This window comes from Drosophila erecta, unplaced genomic scaffold (genome assembly GCF_003286155.1).
Source record: "Drosophila erecta strain 14021-0224.00,06,07 unplaced genomic scaffold, DereRS2 tig00000000-arrow-pilon, whole genome shotgun sequence".
In the NCBI taxonomy this organism is placed as follows: domain Eukaryota; kingdom Metazoa; phylum Arthropoda; class Insecta; order Diptera; family Drosophilidae; genus Drosophila; species Drosophila erecta.
Genome location: NW_020825194.1, coordinates 16,007,207 through 16,029,954, shown reverse-complemented (window position 1 = coordinate 16,029,954; position 22,748 = coordinate 16,007,207). Strand labels below are relative to the sequence as shown.

Sequence of the window (22,748 nt, the reverse complement as noted above, 5' to 3'; positions counted from 1 at the left end):
GACTGAAAGCAATTGAAGCATTCAATTTACGGTTTGGCCTAAAAGCCTTTTCTTCTCCTTTTTTAAATTCCCCGATGAGCCTTTGTTCATATCACGCATACGCATTGTGTGCCGCACTCAGGCAGTGCGACCGTCATAACGCATAAATACAAAATAAATAAGCAATTCTGTGGAGAGGCGATGGCGGTAGCAGCAACACAATAAAGCCATGCTGATCCCACTGCCTGTGCAATAAACTCTCAATTTCATTTATATGTATGAGCCATGTTAGCAATTCAAATGGACGATGTGCCAGATTCACTAAACCATCGATAGTCCTATATACACACATTGTGTATGATGTGGGCGTGCTAGAGCAATTAGGCCATAAAATACTGTTGCCTACTTTCCGCGGCTATTGATTTACGCGTCCCTCCAAATCGCTAGAAAAATTAAATGCACTTTATAAGCTGCAAAATCGGTTAAGCACCCACCACTTAACCCCCGCTGACAGCTTTGCATAACAGTCTATTAAGTAGGAGCCTGCCGAACGAGGCGCACATGTTTTAATTTAGAGAGTGCACTGAAATATTTAACGGTGAAAACAGTAAATCCTCTATTTCCATTAAATATTAATGAAATAACCAGCCTTAAGCCGTTTTTAAAATGGTAAAAGTATGTTTCAAAAAATGGGAAGGGAACTCTAATGCGTTTGGAAACATACGGGCAGTGAGTTTCGCACTGGAATAGGTCTGAATATCTCCAATCCCTCTTGGTATGGAAAAGATGGCTATGCTGGCGGATCCACTTGGCACGTGCGGACTGATACCTCCATTTGGAAACTGTGCTGAAGATATGGCTGCGATGTGACAGGTTTGACTATTCGCATGCCTTTTATTCTATAGCTCTGGCCACGGATCTGGTTTCTTGGCTTTGTGGGTGTTGTCGCTACGATAAATATGGCATTGTCTCAAGCATTTCACACGTAGTTACTCCTCGTGGGAGTGTACTCATAAAAGCGAATTTGATCGGGTCTGACAGGAGGAAGGAGCTCAATTTAGTCGGATTGCCTAAACACCAACTAAACCGCAATTCAATCGCTGACTCGTCTTTTCCCAGGCGACGCCTTATTGCTGAATCACTTCATCTTTTTCCGGTAAAGAGAAACCAACAAATTTATATGGTGGCTTGATTTGGGGTACCAAAGTAATAAGAAACAAAGAACAAAGTAATAGTTATGGATGAGCGATGTCTGTAAATACTTGATTAAGTAAATGCAATTTAATAATGAGTAGGCACTGGGTAAAAACTAGCATCGTTTAAAATAGATGACCACTCCCTAAGTCCCGAATCAGAGCAGCAAAATGAAAACAATACCCGCTTTAAATACAGCTCGATTTATTAACTAGTTTTCTGATAACATCAGGAATTCGTTGAATACATTTTAAAAGCTTTTGATGTTGAACAGCAAACTCTGAAGTAAAGTTAATAATTCTTAACAAATCACCAAATGCTCCTCAAGTGGGACAAGCTATCGTTTATTCGTACATATACTTTTTATATGCCTTTAATATATGCCACACTTTTTTTGAAAGCGTGCGACCCTGCCGGCAAATAAAAAAGTTTTATTTGACTGAATTATAAATAGCTGACAGATGCCATAATTTTGATGCATGATGCATAAAGAAGGGGCTTAGGGCCTAACTGTCAGAGAATGCATATTTTATAGCTTATTTGGTTAATTTTAGTTCAATCTTTAAATAAATAAAAAAAAAGGCGGTTATAGTATGACCAATCGTGAGCCAATAACAAATGGTAAGTTTACGATTCTGGTTTATCTCAGTCTAGCATCAGCGGTTTTGCAAAATATTAATCGGAACGCCCAAGGAATTGGCTCAAAACCAGTTTTTTAAGGTCTGCATAGTATTCGTATTTGATATGAAAATCATTTCTTGATCAGATTCCTAATTAAACAATCAATGAATGCAGGTAACCCGAAACAATAGGAAAACAAGATAAAATCCCATAGTCGAGTTCCACGACTATCAGATACCCGTTACTCAGCTAGTGGAAGTGCAAACGAGAAATTTAAACATTTTCTGAAATATCAGTAGAAATTGGGGAAAAAATTATCAAATAAAAGAAACGTAAAAAATTTTTAAAAGTGTGGTCGTGACAGTTTTGGGCGGTTTGTGGGCGTGACAAAAAGAATATATCAAGAATATATATACTTTATATGGTCGGAAACGTTTCCTTCTGCCTGCTACATACTTTTCAACGAATCTAGTATACCCTTTTACTCTATGAGTATCGGGTATAATAAATAAATACAACAAATGTTATTTTATTTAAATTTTTCTTAAGATTTTTTTGGCGATATTCTTTCTCCTTTTTTGTATGTACAAGCAAATTGGGAATAATTTATGGTTTGGGTTAATTTTAATACACATCCTTTGGTCGTTGAGCGGGAATTGCCTTTTTTAATTTTAAATAAAAGTTATTAATAATACATTTCCGCCTTAAATCCTACGGATTATATATATACTGAACAGATCAAATGGAATATCAAAGGCAAAGAGTTCGCCCAGACGTGGGGCCATAAATGCAGTCGGATTCCGGAATTTAATGCTCGCTACCAAAACAAGACCGCAAATTTATGACTGGCTGTTAAAAAATACCGTCTAGCACAAAGAAATTATTGAATCGAATGGCGGCATAACAATCCCAATTAATTGTAAACAAGCCATGAAAAACATCAGCTCAAGGCACACACACCCTCGGCACTTGCAGCTCATTTAAGTGGCACGTCGGTGGGTGGTCGTGGTGAATGCGAGTGTGAATGAGAATGTAAATGTGAATGTAAATGTGAATGAGCGGTGGGTGTTTCTTTGTGAGCTGTTATACGCATTGAGATCCTCTTCGCTGCACCAGTGCGTAAGTGTGTGCGTGAGAGCAAGGAGTGACGGCTTCGTCGACGGTTTCCATTTGTACGATATACAATAATATTTTGATAGACTTGCCCCCAGCAAAAGTGAAATAAGCAGCACAACAAAGTGGCATTTGATTTACGCCAACACGGAAAACAAGTTGTTAAGCCGAAGCAGTCCGCTAACGGTTTATTCAAAGCGAATAGTTCCATTCGCTGGCTAGGTTGGTTCGTTGTGAAGTATAATGAAAAATGTTTTATAATGCATGAATGAATGCATGATGGGATTGATGACATGGAATGGATTATCAGTTTCATGAAATTAATGGCTAACAAAACCTGAATAGGAATTCATTTACACATGCTACTGTGAGTGGAGTCACTTGGCTTATAATGCCAACAGATAACAGATCTTTTAATTTATGAAAAAAGTTCAGATGACAAAAAAAATAATCATTGTGTAATTGTAATTTATTGTTTTATGTAAATTTTTTTTTCCATTTAATTAAGGAATAAAGTTTTATACAAATTATTAAAAAGCATTTAACAAAGTTTTAGCTCATGCTATTTATAATTAATAGAGCATTTGTATTCTCACTTAACAAACTGTCCAAGGAAATTGTGTTGTTTTGTGCAGTTCTATATTTAAATGCGTGTTTTACGTTTTTTCCGTGGAATGGAGAACCCAGACGCCATGGCCGTCTAAAGAGTCAAATACCTCATCCGTCAATAAAATTATGATTCATTGTTTGGCGGCATCGTAGCGAACAATTTCGTGTTTTTTGGCCCAGATCAAAGTGTAGCCATCGGGAATATTGTAAACATCTTAATTTGCATATAAATACGCATGAGGCGTTTCTGTGTAATTTTTTGAAAAAGATTTATGTGGTCGCGAGGAATTTGCGTTTGTGTGCGGATTTATTTATGGCCTGACGAGAGGTCGGGGAAGCCGCACAGATTTGTCAGTTCATTAAAAATGAATCGTGTGTAAATGTTAATGAATTTTGCGTAAATGAAGCGTCCACCACAATTGTCAGCCAGTTTGGACAGGCGTGACCAAAAGATATCACATTGCGGGCAGTCCAAAGCCCTTTATCTAGCAAATCTGACTGTTAGTTTCACTGAAATCAAAAAAGCTGATTAGCCCTTTATAGGTAACACAGGTTATTACTTCGTTTCCTTATTTAACACAGTTGTTTTCGTAATTAAAAACTCTTTAGAAAGTACCACACACTCAAATAAATTTGCACTCTTTATTTTCTAAGCGTAGAAATATAATCAAATACAAATTAACTAATTTGATGCGTTTTTTGTTTAGAGTGTTTATTAAAAGTTTAATAGCACTCAGGCGACCGTGAGGTTCGCATCTAATTAAAATGCAGCAAACGCAGTGGAAAGTGCTGCACAATTTGTAGGGTTATAAATTCAAATAAGTGTCGAGGCGGCACCCCAGCCGTTGGCATCGAAACTTTTCCAATAAACGTAGCTTATCGGGGTGTCGGACTCGGTTCAGGCCAGGCTAAGACAAATGCTCGGCGAATGGCATAAACCAGAAAAGGCTAAAGGGAACAGAGCTGCAGAGCCAGGGAAATGCGTTAACGGATATTGCTCCTCGCAATCACAAAAACCAAACGAAATGGCTATGCCATTATTTACCATTGGCAAATTAAGTATACGCAGCGTGCTCACGAGCCAAGTTGCCCAATAATTGCCTTGCAGTTGAATTAGCTGTTAACTTCGTGGCTCTTTGATATTTTCCGCATTGCATAACAGGGAACTGAATCAACTGCAATTGAAAAAAACAGCGCCATTTGTTACCAAACATTTGCCATTTGTTTTTGCCATTTTTTGTGTATTTATGAGCCTGTTCGGAAAGCGAAGAACAAATGGCCATAAATCAAGGGTCATATTCCGGCCACAGATAATGTTAGTAGCTATCATAAAACACTAAAAAAATAAAGTAGGAACTATAGGGCCACACGCATACATACCATTTAATTAAAGTAATTCAACTGCATTTTAAAGTCGCATGGGCTTAGAGTTCACTCACATCACGTATACGACATGCATGCTCATGCCGAAAGGAAAACGAGAGCGACAGCGCGTGTGGTATTTTAATTACAGACAGTCGCGCCATTAAAGGCTTTTATGGCTCTTCTTTACCAACAATTTTACTGCCAGCGACAAGCCAGAATAAATTTTATGCACTTTTTCACAACAAGGATCAAGCAGATGCGAGTAGTGGCATCAGGACGACGTCCAGAGCCGCAATCTGCATACAACTATAATCCAACGACGGTCAACTGCTTTTGCCAATAAATACTTAAACAGCGAACATTTTACGCAATTTCGAATATTTGAAATCGAATCTTTGTTGCTTTTTGCCTGCTCCACTAGACACCAGAGCTTAATTGCTTTTCTATTGAGATACTTTAAATGCTTTTGGCTTCGCTTTGCTTGTGTGATGCCATTGCCATGCAGACTTTTGTATAAATAATAAAAACGACCGATTGGATGAGTAAAGAGTGAAAATATTTATAATATACAAAGCTGTTATGGGCAAATTTTCGCGTAGTGGCATAACAAATTTATAAATAGACGAATTTTCCTATTTTATCGACAGATACAAACTAACGAGAGGCTTACGTTTTTTTTAGTAGGTGCTGGAAATATATTAAAATTAAATTTGGAAATCGTTCGTAAAAAGTTGAATTACGTATTTTTATTTTTAAAGGATTGAGGTTCTTCATTGTTAAAGCACAAAAGTGGGTGTTTTTTAACACAATCAATTTTTGCATGCTTCATTTAGTATTTTTTCTGCTTTCATTTCGTTCAATATCGCCAATAGTTCTCGATTTGCATAGCCCATTAAGTGTCGCAAGTTGCCTGTAAATGGGGAGGAGTCATGGAAACGGTGCGTACATCCTTCGACCGGTCCTTTAAGTGGCACTTTAATTTTAACGAGGGCTTAATGTGCCTTTAATTACGAGATCCGCCTGTACCGCGCCCTTGGGTCGATTGAATGTTTGCCGTTGAAATAGAGATTAATGGCTGGGGCGGAGGTGCCGGACCGGAAAAGCGGACGTTATTCATATACGATCTCGTTAAACACAAACGAGGTTACATCCTGGCATTTCAGGTCCTTCGTTTTGTCTTTTATTTACCCCTAGGTGGGCTAGTCCATCCATCCAGTTGGGCCGTTTTCTGCCTCGTCCCTGACAAAATGCAATATTAATCATGTCGAGAGCACTTCCGATTGCTGAAATTCCGGCTGATTTCCCACAGCACCGTTCAGGAGACAGCCAATTCAATTATCAGCTAATGAAGTAATTTCGCCAGGTCACCATCGAAGTATGCTTCAACAGGTTTTGTGGTCATAAAAGTGTGCCTCCAGCAAATTGGGAAAATATTCCATACGACTGCCATTTTAGATGTCTGATAGCGAGCGTAAACACTTAAACATGAGAATGTCAATCCTGTCCCTTATTTTTTGGTTGTGCCTACTGACCGCAGGATTTTATGGTGTTTTGCAGGATAGGCAATTATTTTTTATTGGCCGACCAGCATGTAAGTGCATATAAATGGAAATCACCATCCGAAAAATTCATGCGCCCGTTTTTCTTCTTCATTTGCCATAAATAATTGATTTTTTTTACAAAAATTAAAACCAATTAGCTTAATAGCTTTTATAAAAATTCAGTGAGACATTTGTTGTTACTCAGCCTTAAACAAAGCCATGTATATAAATTTTAGAGAAGCTGGAGAAGCGTTTAAATTTAAGTTGCTTTTATTTTGCTTACAAATGGCTTGCTTTGCACCCCCTTCGCTGCTAAAAGAGGCAAATAAGTTTGCCTGGCCCACGGCCAACTATTCATACACTGAACAAAACTACCTAAAATGTTTTCACATTTAATACAAGTGTATTATTTTTGTAATATAAATTTTGTTATATTTTTTGAAAATTTTCATTTTTAATAAAGTTAAGTTAAATAAATTACAAATATTAAAGCAATATTATTAATACGTTTTTCTTCTTAATAGCATCATTGCATCAGAGTACCTTACCAGAAATGTGCAATCCCTAAGTGCCACATTTCCTAAAACCTTTTTTTGGTCTCCAAATACAATAATGAAGGCTGAGTCACATTTCTTGGAGTGCAGACCTCTGTGGCATGGGCAAACTTTATGGCACACAGGGGCATAGACAAAGGCCAAATGAGATGGCTTGCAGTGGTAAGAGACTCCAGTCGGATGGCCAATTTGGACGCCTGCAGCTGTTACAGTTTCAGATCCAGAAGTTAGTCGTCTGCTTGATTCGACCCGATGTTCATTATCTCGTCTCAATTGGGCCTCGTACAATGCATTAATAGTTGGGCGTCCCAGACAAGGCAATTGTAGTGCGACCTTGGCGTGTGGCGGTTAAACGGTTCTTAAAGATTCCGGCAAACTGATATTTAACCTTAAATCGCCGCTGACCCGGGTCATTTACGACCGAAATCAAATCGAAACAGTCGCATATAAAGATAAATCGTTGCCATGGCGGTGGCAGGTTATTGGGGGCCAACTTGAACTTTCATTGTTGCTGCAAAATATTGTCATTTATTGTGCGAGTGATAGCGATAATTCAGCGATGCCGAATCGGAATTTATGCAGTCCCATGAGCCACAGCCCAGGACATGTCGTCATCATTTTTTTCCGTTTTTGCGTATTGGCCTCGGGTCATTTGAGTGATTCTGATTGAGTTTCGAGCCTCCTCCTAATCGGTTACACAGCGCTATCAATTCCACTCGTATACAATTTCGGAAAGTGTCCTGCTTACGTCAGATCTTGTCAACAAAAGCCTTGTTTAATGTCTTTCCTGCTGGCCACAGAGCGTAAACACTTTTGGTCATATAAAATCCGACCCAAACGGAATTAAGCAAACACTAGCGCTCCGTTAGTTGTTTCCGGTTCCGCAATTTCATTGGTCGCCCAGCCTGAAAGTATGCAATGAAATGTCTCCCTCGTGTGGGATAATAAACACATAAATATGGACAGACTTTCTCCTCAAGGTCGAAATCGGGCAATCAACGGATTTACTTACAATCGAAGCCAATCATGTGCGTGTGCCGAGAAACAAGCCATAAAAATTCACATAAAATATAATTGAAAGTCTAGTGCCTTTTTGAATAACTTGGCCTGTGGTCTGTTTCAGCCCATTGGCACATAAGGAAAATACATTTTTCTTCTCCTTAATCGTATACTTGATTTTTTCCATAACAAACTTGATCTGAAGTCGAACTTTAAAGTAAAAAGAGTCATAATATTCAGATTAGACATGCAGGCTCAGCTCACACTTTAAATTCAATATTTTACATTCGTCTACCCTCGAAGCACTCAAAAAGTATCAATTATACATACGTGTGCGGTATGGAGTTAAAAATATAATTTCTAGTTGTTATTTACATCAATCATTGCACTCATTAGAAAATTCCCTAACTAATGAGTGTTTAATCTTACCACTTACGACTTCAGCTCAAAGCATGTGCAAATAAAGAGCTGCACGGGGGAGACGTTATTATTTGTTTAACATTATTTTCTTTAAAATCTACACGAAAATAGTAGAACAATGCATTTCCATTTAGTCTTGCGGCATGTGTTCATAAACAATTGCAGAAGCATTCAACAAATTTCCTTGGTCTCCTTAAGACAATAGTACCCCAGACTTGGAGTTCGTATAAATAGGGGATTTATCGGAAGAAAGGGTAGTTCTGGATCAAGCAGAGTAAGACTATCACGAAATCACCATGCAGTTTTCTACTTTCCTAATGGCAAGCTTGGTGGTTTCCCTACTCATGTTGTTCACCACTCCGGCAACTGAGGCCACCTTCCTCCTGATTGCCTGCATGTTGCGGTCACCAATGTGCCCGTGGATTACCGCCGCCACAACCACCACCAAAAAAAGCGCAGGCAGTCCCGCAACCGGTTCTAAGAGCGACTCCGGAACAGGCAAATAATAGTAAACCACAGGACATATATATAATATTTAGAAAATGAAAATAAAAAAAAACATTTTATTTACACTAGAGTAAACTATCTCGATCTGGGGAACATATTCTACTAATAGCAGAAATATTACGCCAAAACTTAAAAAAGGATAACCATAAATAATCCTATTCACCACTGCATATTGTGGCAGTGGCTCTGCTATTGATCCTGATCAAGTATATATATACTTTATGTGGTCGGAAACGCTTCCTTCAGCCTAAATACATTTATAGGTGTTATTCGCATCAAACTCGTTACAAAATGTCATGACGATTGTACGTAGTCCTAACTTTGCCAAAACAAATACTATTACAAAATCATTGTTTCATATAAATCATCTTACCATATAACAGGCATTTACCGGCCACCGACTTCAGATGAAAGCATGTGCAAATAAATAGCTGCACGGGTGAGGCATTACTATTTGCTTAACATTATTTTGTTTAAACTCTACATGAGAACAGTAGAACAATGCATATATATGCATTTAATCTTGCGGCATGTGTTCATGAACAATTGCAGAAGCATCTAAGCAAATTAGCTGGGTCTGTTTAAGACTATAGTACCTCAGACTCGGAGTTCGTATAAATAGGGGGTTTATAGGAAGAAAAGGTAGTTCTGGATCAAGCAGAGTAAAACTATCACGGAATCACCATGCAGTCTTCCACTTTCCTGATGGCCATCTTGGTGGTTGCCCTGCTCATGTTGTTCACCACTCCGGCAACTGAGGCCACATTCTTCCTGATCGCCTGTATGTTGCGGTCACCACTTTGCCCGTGGATTACCACCACACCCGCCGCAGCCGCCTCTTAAGGAGTCGGTAATGGTACCGATAAGACCCAGGACATATATATTTGGAAAATGAAAATAAAATAAACCATTTTGGTTGCACTACAGTAAACCGTTTCGTTCTGCTGAAAATATTCTACAAAGACTCTCCTGACCAGAGATAGAAAAGGAGACCCACAGGCAGGCACAAAAATCAAGCAATTCGATGTGTAGTACTGAAAATTTCATAGCAAGTGGGTGGAAGTGAACATCCCGCTAGGCTGTGCTAATGCATGTTGCTCACATCTGGTAATTGGGCTGACTAAGATTTCCTTGATAGGCTCGGACTTTGCGGGCAGAAGGTGGAAAGAGCCTAAGAGCAAGGCTACCGAGGGCGCGCCATAAATCTTTCGGCGCTCATCAGAAAAATCGGTCCTTTTAAGCACCAGTCCAAAGAGAGTTCCACGCGGAAAATTGTTGCTGCAGACAAACCCTTGGCGGCATCCCCTTGTTGGCGGAGACCGCAAGTGGGCAAGAACAGGGTAAATCCGTATAACCACATCAACAACCTTAACATTGGCACAATATTGGAACGGCAGCCGCTAAAATTGGTCACAAACCGCGACTGCATCGCAAATCCCAACAAAAGAATATTATATCTTTATTTTCTTTATTTAAAGTAAATAACCATAATTTAAGTTTGATTAAGTTAAGCCGAACTACTTGAAAACAATTCGAAAGCGGCAAGCGCGGATAAAAGAAAGAACAGCTCGATTGCGTAGCGAAGCGAACATAAAAAGTATAAAAATGTATGTTGGTTTGGCGACACTAGCGCAGATCACTTTTGGAGCCATAAATATTTTCTTCTCACAGCTGCATCTAAACATTTAGTTTTAGCCGACTAAAAGTATCTTGCAATGCAAGCCGCCTTGCTTAGATTAGAAGTTCTCCGGTCGAATGCTTCGCGCAAACTGAAGCCAAGAAAGAAAAGATAAGCAGCCCGCAGATGCGAGTTTTTTTCGCACCTGAGAGCCTGGTAGCGCATCCGAGTTGCGAGTTATGTTTGGCAAGTAGTTTGTTTTCAGATTGTTTTTGAGTAGAAGTGCAGTAAGGTGTATTAGGTGAATTTGTAATATTTGTCAATGTGCGCAAAGCAGACTATAATCAAGGTGCAATATTCAACCCACACCTATTAATTAAAGTGTGCGTTGCACTTAGATAGTATATTCCAGCAGCCTAATAACGTTGTACGCTACAGACGGCCAATATTATTAATGCTATCAGTCTCATTACTTATTACTTTACGTTATGCTAAATTAACTTGGATAGATGCATTTTCGTTATTTACCGCAGAAATGCGCTCCAAATTCAAACATAATTTCAAGCTACTAAGAATTAAACTTTAGTTGTGGGGTCTCGTTAATCGATCGTTAATACTTATTTCGTTTGAATGTATGTAAGCTGTAATGGAAAGCGATATGCATATAAAGCATATCTATTCTTAATCTGAAGAAAACTGCTAAGAAAAAGCATTAAAAAGTGCCACGCCCATACTTGGAAGGTAAACACTATCGACGATCACGCACTCACAAACTTTACCGGCCACCGACTTCAGATGAAAGCATGTGCAAATAAATAGCTGCACGGGTGAGACATTACTATTTGCTTAACGTTATTTTGTTTAAACTCTACATGAGAACAGTAGAACAATGCATATGCATTTAATCTTGCGGCATGTGTTCATAAACAATTGCAGAAGCATCTAAGCAAATTAGCTGGGTCTGTTTAAGACTATAGTACCCCAGACTCGGAGTTCGTATAAATAGGGCGTTTATTGGAAGAAAAGGTAGTTCTGGATCAAGCAGAGTAAAACTATCACGAAATCACCATGCAGTCTTCCACTTTCCTGATGGCCATCTTGGTGGTTGCCCTGCTCATGTTGTTCACCACTCCGGCAACTGAGGCCACATTCTTCCTGATCGCCTGTATGTTGCGGTCACCACTTTGCCCGTGGATTACCACCACACCCGCCGCAGCCGCCTCTTAAGGAGTCGGTAATGGTACCGATAAGACCCAGGACATATATATTTGGAAAATGAAAATAAAATAAACCATTTTGGTTGCACTACAGTAAACCATTTCGTTCTGCTAAAAATATTCTACAAAGACCAGAGATAGAAAAGGAGTGTAGTACTGAAAATTGTTGTTCAGTAACTCATGTTGTTCAGCTCTCCGGCAACTGAGGCCACCTTTTTCATAATCGCCTGCTTGTCGCAGTCACCATTCTGCCCGTGGATTACCACCAGACCCGCCGCGGCAGCCTCCAATAAAACTGCATAATGAAAAGGTAAGAAAACTATTTTAGTTACATTGTAGTATAACATCTTGGTCAAGGAAAGTTATCAAACTAATATTGTCAAAAAATATAGGAAAGGAACGGCAATATTTTAAGAGTAGCCTTAATTATCAATAAAACTGTCGCTTTAAGAAAACAATTTAAAAGAATTATTTTTTCACTTGTATTTTCTTCAAAAATATCATAAGCAATCACAATTCTTCGTTCACATTTGAAATGCTTTTGCTGCACTAGTTAGCTAAGACTATGTTCACTTCCATTGGTAGTTTTTACATTACTGATATTTTACAGGGTGCCAATGGCCGAGTTCCCGACTCATTGAATGCGGTTTGTGACGGTAGACTGTTGGACGTAATTGGCCAACCATTCGCCGACCTGGGCCTTGTTGACCGCTAGCCATTTGATGTTTGCCTTCACAGCTTCCAAAGCCTGTTGGCGGGCGGCAGTTCCGGCTCCAGCCTCGGGATATTTGGCAAAGAACTGCTGCATCTCTTCCAGCTTGGTTTCTGTGGAGAAACGGGCAGTGATCGTGGGGATCAGTCGACCCAAGGTGCGTTCATTGATGCCGAAATGCTCCACCAACTTCTCCCAGTTCTCACGCACGTAATCCCACACAAGGCTCTGGCCCACCGGATTGGTGGATATGTACCCCAGCAGGGTGAAGTAGTCCTGTCGCCGCACATTGCTCTCATCCCAGGCCCAGTTAATGTATCGCTGCAACAGCCAAGGCACCTGCACGGCGGTTAGGCAGTTCATCAGCTTCAGCTTCTCCTGGGCATCGCTCTCTTCCAGATACAGCTTCCACACTTGATCCCAGGCAGCCTCCGTGTTCACCTGTTGCATACCATAGTAGTAGACCACGTCTCGGATATCCGGACTGGGTCGGCTCTCGGGGTTGGCCAGCCACTGGTTGAACAGCGTGACCGACTGTTGCAAGGAGCTCTCATGTCCCAAACTGCTGGCTGAGCTCAGCACCTTTATGCGGAGACGACTGTAAAATAGAACGAATTATATAAGAGTAAGAGCGCCAGTGAGTAAAATTAATTAGCTTAAAATCTTACTTTTCCAGATGATCGGCACCCACGGTAAAGGTTACCTTCTCTACGATGGGCGTAAGCAGTTTACGGGCGTAAGTGGTAAAGTTAGTGTACAAATCCGTGTAGTATACGCGGTTCCTTAACGTAGCCAGTGCGGAGGTGCCCACGCTCCAGGGCACGTAGTCCTGCTCGCTCTCCAGGTAAGATATCAGATCCAATGCCACGGAGTAGCTGAGCTGTCCGGCAGCGGCCAAGGTATTCGCATCGTTCAGCAGATGAGCGCGATCGGCGGTGCTGAAGGTTTCCCGGGAATTCTTCAGAGCAGAAATAAGTTCCGACCACTGATTGCTATCGTAGTTCACCCGGTAGAAGCCCACTTGATTTGTGTTAATCTTAATCCAGCTGGCTTCTCCCGGAAGCGTAATGGTGGCCTCATTGTCATTGTGATTGAATATTAATGATTGGACTTCACTGCTGATGCTGCTCGTGTAGGTAATGGGAATCGACCAACGGTAGCTGTTGAAAGAAGTATTGTTAAAGAAAGACGTTCAAGATAGTTTTTTAAAAAACCTAATCAGATTTTAATGATTCTACTTACTTGAAGGACGATGCTTCAGCTTCGGCTGCGTAGTCATCTTCGTTGGCCAGGAAACGCTTTTGGGTGAGCTTATAAGTGCTGCCACTTTTCTCCACCTCCACAACCGGAAGTCCCATCTGCTCTGTCCAGGTTTGCATGATCTGTCTGCAGATTACGCAAAAGATCTTAAATACGGAATTCACTTCCTATCAAGCATATATTCCACTTACTTCACGTCAAAGTCCAGGCCCTCCTCCTCCTCGACGGCGGTGAGGTAGTCCTCAGTGGTGGCTGTATTGTATATATGGCGCACCAAGTAGCGGGTGGTTGCGTTCCTCAGCTTTTCCTCGCCGACCAGATTCTCGAGCATGCGAACCAAGGCGGCTCCCTTGGAGTAGGTAATGGTATCGAAGTACTCCGTGATCTCGGCTGGACTCTCAATAGACTTGACAATTGGATGGGAGGCTAAAGTGGCATCAATAGTCAGCACCGGGTGCAGTTCCTCAATCACAAACTGATTGTCCATATCCCACTCCGGATGCATTTGCTTTACTCCCTTGTACTCAAGGAAAGATGCGAAGCCCTCGTTTAGCCACAGGTCGTTCCACCAGTTCATAGTTACCAGGTTTCCGAACCACTGGTGAGCCAACTCATGGGCCACGACGACGGCCACACGCTGCTTATTCACGCTGGAACTGGTAGATTCGTCGTACAGAAGGGCCGTCTCCCGGAACGTGACCAATCCCCAGTTTTCCATCGCACCGGACACGAAATCGGGTATGGCAACCAGATCCAGTTTGGGTAGCGGGTACGACACATTGAAGTAGTTGATGTAGTAGGCAGTCACTCCGGCCGCAGTGTCCAGGGCGTACTGGGTTTTCTCCACCTGTGCTGGTGGCGCATAGACCTTCAGTGCGATGCTGGTTCCCTCCACAGTGGTTTCCTTGTATTGAAAATCAGACACCACAAAGGCGGCCAGGTAGGTGCTCATGGGCACAGTTTCTGCGAAAGTCACCTCGGTGATATCGCCATCGACAAACTCTCTGGCCACCGGCATGTTGGAGAGGACGTGGTACTCATCTCCACTGGGACGTGCCACCGTTATAGTGAACTGGGCCTTCAGGGCGGGCTCATCGAAGCAGGGGAAGGCTTGACGGGCATAGGTTGGCTCAAACTTGGTGGAGATAAGCGGTCTGAAATGGGATTAATGAGGCTATCAGTATTGTTCATTTATCAGAGTCTAAACAGCAAACTATTATTATTACGCTTAAGAAGAAATATGTGTTGTTGAAGTTTAATAAGTTGATTCAGATAGAAATAAGAGGCTTTTGCCTGTGTTAGTGGGGAGCATGTTGGGTTTTCGATGGTTAGTAGACAGGCTACCTGGAGCGGTTCTTCAGCTTGTCCAAGTAGGAACTCTGGTACATTCCGGTAATCCGATCTAAGAGCGATCCCGTAAAGTTGAGCAGCAGGGAGTAGTTTCCCGCCTCCAGCGGCTGTTCGAACTCGGTGACCCAGTACTCAAACTCCGGGTGGGCAAAGGTCAACGTGGGGGTGATGTCCTTGAGCGGCGCTCCCGATTCGTCCAGGCGCTTCACCTCCACGGTGCTCACATTCAGTTGCTTCACATGGACGGGGATGAAGGCGATTGGCTCCAGAACTTGCAAGCTGATGCTTATATTACCGGAATAATTCTTCCGTTCGAGATCGGGCCGCAAGTGAAGGCGGTACTTGCTTGGTTTAATCTGTTTGGGCAGCCGGAATCCCAGATTCTGGAGCACCTTGCTCGCGGCTTTTACAGCGGGCTCTACAGTGGCCATTATGCTCGATTTTCTGCTGGTGGGCACTCGGGTGGTGTGAACGCGATTATCTAGGATTTGTGTGCGATTAAATTATCAATAAGACGCCCAATATTATTAATGCTATCAGTCTCTAAAAAGCACAGAATAGTGTGACAGTGGGTCGAAAACGATTTTCTTAAATGTGCTTGGTAATGTTAAATACTCCCATGAATATACCAAACAGTGGGCAGCAAGGTTGTGAACTTGGATAGATTCATTTGGTATTTTTACCGCAGAAAATGCGCGCCAAAGTCAAACATGATTTCAAGCTACTTCGAATTTTTCCTTGCATTTATCTGAAGTTAGTGTGACAACTAAAGAGAAGAAAAAGTGTGCGTTATACATAAAACAGTATTTTGCTTTGCATGCCTAGCAAGATAGATGAACGCCAGTATATTTATAAAGATAGTTCGTAATTTAAATGAAAATAAGGGAGCACTATAAAACTTCCGATTTTATACCAGCGCTTGAAATGTGAATTTATAACTTGCACTTGTCCTATGCCTGTTCATTTACTTTCGGTAAATTCCAAACCAACCTGAAAGTACACTGATAATGGGCTTGGTGGATAGCAACTGGTCCCGGTCCACGTAAACTGTGCGAATGGTGGAGTTCAAGGCCCACTGGGAAGCATTCGCGTGCTGCTGCCGCTGGTGCTCCTCGGCTATGTTCTTGCCCACGTAGACGAGGGCGCCCAGCAGGAAGCCGCAGAGGACTAACAGGAAGATGCAGAATGCGGCAAGGGTCAGGATCGTGTTGCTGGGGGCCTTGTGGAGCCGATTGGTGTCCTTGATACGGTGGTTATCGTCTGTGGAGAGGCTGCTGCGCGGGCGTACGTTTTTCGCTGCATACATGACTTTTAGTTTCTTTCCCTCTTATTTGTACTGCTTTTTCCGTTTCTCAACTTATATTCACTGGGCTGGGCGCGTTCTACAACCGTAACTCACTGGAAAACATTATTAAGTGCCACGATCGGTAAGCTCCACTTTAACTGTAGTGTTTTCGGCCAACTGAGGGGCTGTCCCGAAATGCCACAACTTCATACAATCTATTGTGTCATCGGCGAGGTAATTCGAGAGCATCATAAAAGTCGCGTACTGAATTACATGCGTCGCCGCTGCCATCATCAGTTTTTTTCAGTTTTAATAATCTCCGAGCTGCTTATAAACAAACCCGTGCCTATGTACCCGGCTTGAATGGAGGTGTCAGGTGAAGGAGGCGGGGCAGCTCAGCTTCCGACACATTTCACTCTGTCTCCAGGAGGAGATTGCCTCAAATTCAACTCGCCGCAGATCAATCAGATGCCTGTTATTTTTGTCCCCCAATCCCCGCCAACGGTCACGTAATGAAGTTGGTCATTTCGTGAAATTGTTACTACAAATACTCGAAGCCATTTTTTAGTTCGGCTTATAAAGTTGGTGTTGGAACTGGGCTGGCTAACCGCAAGAGTTGCAATCCGAATCGCCGGCTTGTTGCAATGATACGACTTTCTATAGAGGCGTCTCTGCACAATAGCAAAATATTGATCAGTAATATCAAAGTAATAAGCCTTTTATATCAGTTTGACAATTTGATGTCTTTGGGTAGTCAACTCCATTTGGGGTGCTCTTTAATTGAACGTTGGCGATTTGACTAATGAATGGGAATATAGCATAACTACATTCCATTAAAATGAGAGTATGATAAAATGATTTTTTTTTTTGCAAAATACTTAAAATATAAAAACATGTATATATTTTCTTTCTGTGTACAATTGATTGACGGATCGCAAAAGGTTGTTGGCTTTTTGTCTGTCAATTCACGGAGTCTGTTGCACAAATCTCCGCAGATTGTGCGATGGGAAGAAATTGCAGATGCCATTATAAGCATTGGAAATGAATTGAGGTACCCGCAGAGCCATGATCCACGTCTTGCATTTAGGAAATGATGTCAGGATATAGGAGTATTATACCAAAAAAAAAGAACAATATGCGATGCAGCTGCACTATCACACGGAGCACTATTCACTCTGAATTGTGCGAATGGAGGAATTCGAGGCTGCAGAATATGCTAATTTTCACCAGCCGGCAGGCAATTGTCTCTGATACCCATAGTATAATACGTATTCGCCCCCTTCCATCTTCCGCGGATGATGTAATGCTGACTCAATTAGGGAGCGCACATCGCACAAAGCCACCGCACATCGGAGTCAACCAAATTGCATGACTACCACCTTATGGGCGCCGGAAAAAAACAGCCAGAAGATCTGCAGACAATGCTCCGTATATATGTATACCATATGAGTCCATATATCTGCGACTTCCAACAGCCAATCGGACACGCCCCATTGCACAGATGTGGATATCTCGGCATTCTGAAGCCGATGAAGCGATGATCGCGGGCGCACAAGCCATAACATAACAGTTCTCATGCTGCGCTAATGAGTCGCATAAATTTCACTACTCTGAAGATCGAGCCGAATGCACACAGAAAAAAAACCAACAGCTTAATCGAATTAGAACTCATTCGGTAATATCACCATTTAATATAAGACATATGTATACAAGACAGTACAAAATTTTGTTTTTGCAGACAAATATTAATGTATCAGATGAAATGATTCAGATAAATATCACTGCTTGTCACTTCAATAGATGTTTGTTTAATGCAGAATTGCATTAACATTTTGGAATTCGAAACTGAAAGCTTCCTCGGGCTTTTTAAGGTCATAACTTTCACAATATACACAAAGTCGCCGAGCAATAGCCGGAAAAATACAAATCGTTATTCGTGACAAGTGCGCCCCAGAAACACCCAAAACTCAAAGTAAATCCCAGACAAGAAAGAAATACTACCCATAACACCCGCGATGGGATGAAATTGACAAAGGTCGACTATACGTGCCTGCCATTCACGATATTCACAAAGGGAAAATTAAAATAAAAACAATAAATAAAAGGAAGATGGGTTGACAAAGAAATGATTGCCACAATTTGCATGTTTGGGGTTAGCGGAATGCGAAATAAATTTACTACCAATCAATGGGTTGCATCACTTTCTACACAAATAAACTATAAAATTGTATAGGAAATTTCGGCCTTGACTTGCTTAATTTACTGTGTAATTTAATGGTGTAATTTTTCTATATAAGTTCATTATTGGAAAACGAAAACTCAATACCATGCTATATTTACTAATACATACATATGTAAGCTAAATCAACAGTTCATGGAAAAGTGTTAAGTTTTCATTAACCGAAATCAATAAATATTGATATTAATACAAAAAATTAAAACGTGTTAATTACATAAGTAGAAGAGCAATAAGATCAATGAACTTCGGAGTATTTAGTTGTATAATTTACACCCCGCCAAAGGTGTCAAGTGCCTTATCAATTCCACCAACAGCCATTAATTTACATTATTAGCCCAAAAATCCAATTAAAAAACCCTGCACTTTCGAAGGTTCTTTCTCACCATTTGGAAGTCCAAAATTTCTATTTCGCCCAAGAAGAACAAAAAAGAAATCAGTGTCAATGAAAATGAAAAAAGGTTTGACCACCGAGCTTCGACTGAACTTTCAAGAACAAAACAAACCCAGAAAACACAGCGAGAAACGGGGAGGGGAATCTACTATGACAACAAGTTGCTTGGCAGTCAATGATGTCGACCCATTTTGTTGCGGCTTTTGGAAGAAAGTATTTTCTCAGCGGCCATTGAGTATTTGCCGCATTGGAGATGTAAACACGACGCATTTGCTGGCCAACAACCGCAGATACACAGCAAAAAAATCAACAACAAGTTAAGTTGCCATCAAAATCGATGATACAAGCTGAAGATCTTTATATTTATATCATATTTACTGAAGTGTATAGGGCCATAAACTTAAAACAGCGATTTATAATTCAGTAACCTATTCTTTTAAAAACCACGAAATATGTTTTTTTTTATCAGAGTGGTAACATTTGTTGATAAGAAATGCAGATGCGCAAAATATCTAAGAATGCGAATAAAATCAAAATCTACTTCTTGTTGATATGGGGCTTACCGATATTGTTCGATAATGGGTTATAGTGATGGTGATAATGTAGATAAAATTCTTTTCTTTTTCGCAGTGCAGCGACTGTGGCCGATTTAAGGCCAAGAACTTGCGCGGCAAGTGAACTATGTATGCATTTGGCTCCAAGCCTGTTTGCAGTGGTCCAAAAGGGGTGGGGAAAGAGGGAGGAGTGGGGCGGAGAATTGGAAAGGGGAAGAGGAAGGGGAAGGGGAAGGGAGCGGTGCAACCTGTTTGATTCAGCCATGTGGAGTTCTCTTGGTCAGCCTGCGATGGCCCGTTGTTTATCGAAACGAGTGCCTGTTGAAAGTCAAAGTTGGCATAGAATCCGGTGGTCGCATTTCAGCGGATATTAAAATTAGTGATCGCCTCAATGCGCCCAATTAAAACTAGAATTTTGATCGCATAACGGCGGTGCGGTGACAATGGTCATTTGGTATTGGCGTGGAGCTTTTGGAGCGGACTCAACGGTTTCTGATTGATCTGGGCCACTTATTATCTATTATATTCGTCGCATTTCGCACTATGCCTTTTACTTGATTTACAGTTCAAATCCGAGCTTTTCGTGTCTCGTTTTTTTTGTCTACGAATGACTTTAATTGTCACTTTGCCGGGTCCGAGAAGTATTCCCTCGGCTAATTTGATAACGGCAATTGTCGGACAGCTATCATTCTAGATTCAAATCATAGGCGCGCACTTGATTAATCCGAGAAAACGAAGGAAACGAAGAAAACGGAGAAGAAAGGGGATCGAGTGTCGTACTGCGGCTAATTGAGATCGTATTTGAAGACGGGATCCGCTCTTTTCTGTCGCGGCCGTCGCGCTCTGCTCTGAACTTCCAACTGAAGCGGGCTCCAAAGTTGTCACGGTACTCGAGCTTCTCCGGAAAGCTCTCTCATCAGCTGAGACCGGCTTTTTAAAGGCCCCAACATGCGGTGATCTCCAAGCATAGGGGGTATTCACTTAACGTAATATGGGGTCCGATTGGATAGAAATGTGGTGCATACATAAATCTATATTCCATTCAAATGATAGCTACAAGTCAGGACGGCAAATTTCTTATTACTAGCATTAGAAAAACATAAGGGCTCTTACATCTTAGTCTAGGAAAGCTTACAAAACCTTAGTCATTACCAGATACCAGACATCTGAAAATTACTCACCTATCCACTCTATTGGCATCCGTGTAGTTGCTAATGTAGCTGCCCACCAGACTGCTCAGGTTGCAGTCGAAGCTGGCGGACAGTGTATAGGCCTTGTTCACACTGAGGACCTCCCTCAGCGTGATCAGGAGCAGCTCCCGGGACTCATCCAAGTTGATGCTGTCGATGGCCACGCGTATGCGCGCCATCATGTTCAGGATGCTGATGCTGTGCACATTGAGGTCCTTGGCGTGCAGGACGACCAGATTGGTGACCGCGTTCAGCTGGAACTGGATGGACACGGTTCCATCACAGGCACGGGTCTTCAAGTCGGGGTGGTAATACAGGTTGTACTTGATAGGCGTCAGTTCCGTGGGCAGGCGCCATTCGATCTGGGGGATCGTAAAGATTATTTAATATCCAAGCTATCGACAATGGCTTTTGACCCTATAAAGTGAGCAATACGTTGATAAGGTGGCGATAGGAAATAGCACTGTTGTGATCAGGTCGTAAACAGAGTGGACTTCGTTGCAACAAATGTTGCCTTTGGTGGATGTAGAGGCTAAATATTGTGAAATTAGGGTCATATTTATGGGGTGCAATTACAGATATCAAACAACCATCGCTGTACTACGCAAAGTTTGGACCCTTAGAGATGTTGGTTTCTCATTCGTTTACCTTTATTGCTTAAATCTGGGGACATTTTTGGAATTATTCTCTATCCTAGAACAATCTTTTCATTATTTTCTTTCTAAAATGTTTGTCAGCTCCCTAATTTCATTTTCATGAATTTCATTCATGAATTTTCTTTCTTTGGTTGTCAGCAAGTGGCTTTGAATATAATCCTCCAGCACATCCAACATCCTTTTGGTTTCGTCCAACTGCACCCACAAATTATCCCTGTGCACGACCACAACTACGAGGGCAACGATCAAGCAGGTTGACAATAGGCCAAAGAATATAGCCACGCGTTCAGCGGTGATCCAGTCTATGAAAATATATATGTATCTCGGTGTTTTCCCCAAACTTTCGTCGATATTAATAAATACCCTTAATCCTGTCCTTCGTGAGTCCCATTGTTGTGACTCCTAACTCTGTGTTAGCCGAAATTAAACTAACTAAAATACCCAAGAAGTTAGTGGCGTTTTGTATTATGATAAAAAAGAAAAAAACGCTAGCCAAGCGATAAGCACTTAAAATGACCAATACGACTAAAGTCGGAACTTAATAAATTCGAAATTAGTAGCCACGCCGACTTTACGACTAATCGCTAAAAATTTTCCTACTCAGTGTGAGGCTTTTCTGAACTATTATCTTTTATAGCTATCACTACCAACTATGTACATAGATGAATAATCGAACTCACCTTTTCAGGATCCGGAAGTCCAGTCGGCAAAGTCGGATAGATGGGATTAGCAGTGGTGGAAGTGCTGGAAGAGCTGGATGAGCTGGAAGAGCTGGATGAGCTGGTTGATGGCGTAGTTTCGCCTGGAGATGTTCCTCCACCGGGGGTTGTGTCAATTCCTGCGCCAGGTGTGGTGGTAGGGCCTGGCTCTGGTTCACCCGTGGGCCTGTTCGGATCTGCAGTGGTGGTGGTCGGGGAAGTGCTTGTAGAGGTGGAGGACGTGGAGGTGGTCGTGGTAAGTGCTGTCAGTGCGTCGACCTTATCGAGGGCATCCTGCAGATCGTTCTCCAGATCCGCGTTCTGAACGGCCAGCACAATCGTGGCCACACAAAAAGCAGTGGCGGCCAGGCCGAAAAAGATGGCCAGTGACTTTACCGTCAGCCCTATGGTAAACTTAAATGATTTCCTGTTCCTTCGGGATATGTCACTCTATGTATAAAACTCACAGGCAACCATTTTAGGGATATTCTTTTTTCGATGGGTATTTCTATAGTGCTTCCACTAGGCTGGAAGTCAAATTGGAAACTGAATGCAAGTTGCGAATCTGACCCCACAATTTGGACTTGATAAACCTGAACAGATTGCTGGTCGATATCTAGACAATATACTATATAACTTCGTGACCAGATAAAATCGTTTTATGATAGACCATTAC

At 41.6% G+C, this 22,748-nt stretch overlaps 4 protein-coding genes across 8 annotated transcripts; 2 read left to right on the top strand and 2 right to left on the bottom strand.

The window, feature by feature from the left end:
• Positions 1-9,544: 9,544 nt before the first annotated feature.
• LOC6552752 lies at positions 9,545-9,833 on the top strand. Its single transcript, XM_001980254.3, has one exon. It carries the CDS (start codon positions 9,587-9,589, stop codon positions 9,743-9,745), a length of 159 nt encoding a protein of 52 aa, XP_001980290.1. The 5' UTR covers positions 9,545-9,586; the 3' UTR covers positions 9,746-9,833.
• A 1,724-nt stretch (positions 9,834-11,557) lies between these two features.
• LOC113564121 lies at positions 11,558-11,835 on the top strand. The gene has a single exon (XM_026979266.1). It carries the CDS (start codon positions 11,589-11,591, stop codon positions 11,745-11,747), a length of 159 nt encoding a protein of 52 aa, XP_026835067.1. The 5' UTR covers positions 11,558-11,588; the 3' UTR covers positions 11,748-11,835.
• A 370-nt stretch (positions 11,836-12,205) lies between these two features.
• Positions 12,206-22,564, bottom strand: LOC6552753 (glutamyl aminopeptidase). Of its 5 annotated transcripts, none has more exons than XM_026979260.1 (7): positions 22,540-22,564; positions 22,055-22,476; positions 20,710-21,080; positions 13,901-14,863; positions 13,692-13,835; positions 13,118-13,609; positions 12,206-13,047 (listed from the first exon to the last, which is right to left on the bottom strand). In XM_026979260.1, exons 1-7 carry the CDS (start codon positions 22,547-22,549, stop codon positions 12,372-12,374), a joined length of 3,078 nt encoding a protein of 1,025 aa, XP_026835061.1. In that variant the 5' UTR covers positions 22,550-22,564; the 3' UTR covers positions 12,206-12,371. The 5 variants fall into 5 exon arrangements, with proteins under 5 accessions (XP_026835061.1, XP_026835055.1, XP_026835049.1 ...); XM_026979254.1 differs by lacking the exons at positions 20,710-21,080; positions 22,055-22,476; positions 22,540-22,564 and adding exons at positions 15,054-15,540; positions 16,050-16,457; positions 20,071-20,424; XM_026979248.1 differs by lacking the exons at positions 20,710-21,080; positions 22,055-22,476; positions 22,540-22,564 and adding exons at positions 15,054-15,540; positions 16,050-16,457; positions 20,083-20,424.
• Positions 21,358-21,803, bottom strand: LOC26526715. The gene is made up of 2 exons (XM_015155029.2): positions 21,738-21,803; positions 21,358-21,676 (listed from the first exon to the last, which is right to left on the bottom strand). Exons 1-2 carry the CDS (start codon positions 21,763-21,765, stop codon positions 21,429-21,431), a joined length of 276 nt encoding a protein of 91 aa, XP_015010515.1. The 5' UTR covers positions 21,766-21,803; the 3' UTR covers positions 21,358-21,428.
• Positions 22,565-22,748: the final 184 nt, after the last annotated feature.

Bases quoted from the DNA above. Each gene is read 5' to 3' on its own strand.
- LOC6552752 (XM_001980254.3), top strand. From the start codon at position 9,587: ATGCAGTCTTCCACTTTCCTGATGGCCATCTTGGTGGTTGCCCTGCTC.
- LOC113564121 (XM_026979266.1), top strand. From the start codon at position 11,589: ATGCAGTCTTCCACTTTCCTGATGGCCATCTTGGTGGTTGCCCTGCTC.
- LOC26526715 (XM_015155029.2), bottom strand. From the start codon at position 21,765: ATGGGACTCACGAAGGACAGGATTAAGG. The intron at 21,677-21,737 runs GTATTTATTAAT...ATATTTTCATAG, and splicing joins CACGAAGGACAGGATTAAGG to ACTGGATCACCGCTGAACGC.
- LOC6552753 (XM_026979260.1), bottom strand. The intron at 21,081-22,054 runs GTGAGTTCGATT...ACGATCCCCCAG, and splicing joins GACTTCCGGATCCTGAAAAG to ATCGAATGGCGCCTGCCCAC. The intron at 13,048-13,117 runs GTAAGATTTTAA...TCTATTTTACAG, and splicing joins GGTGCCGATCATCTGGAAAA to TCGTCTCCGCATAAAGGTGC.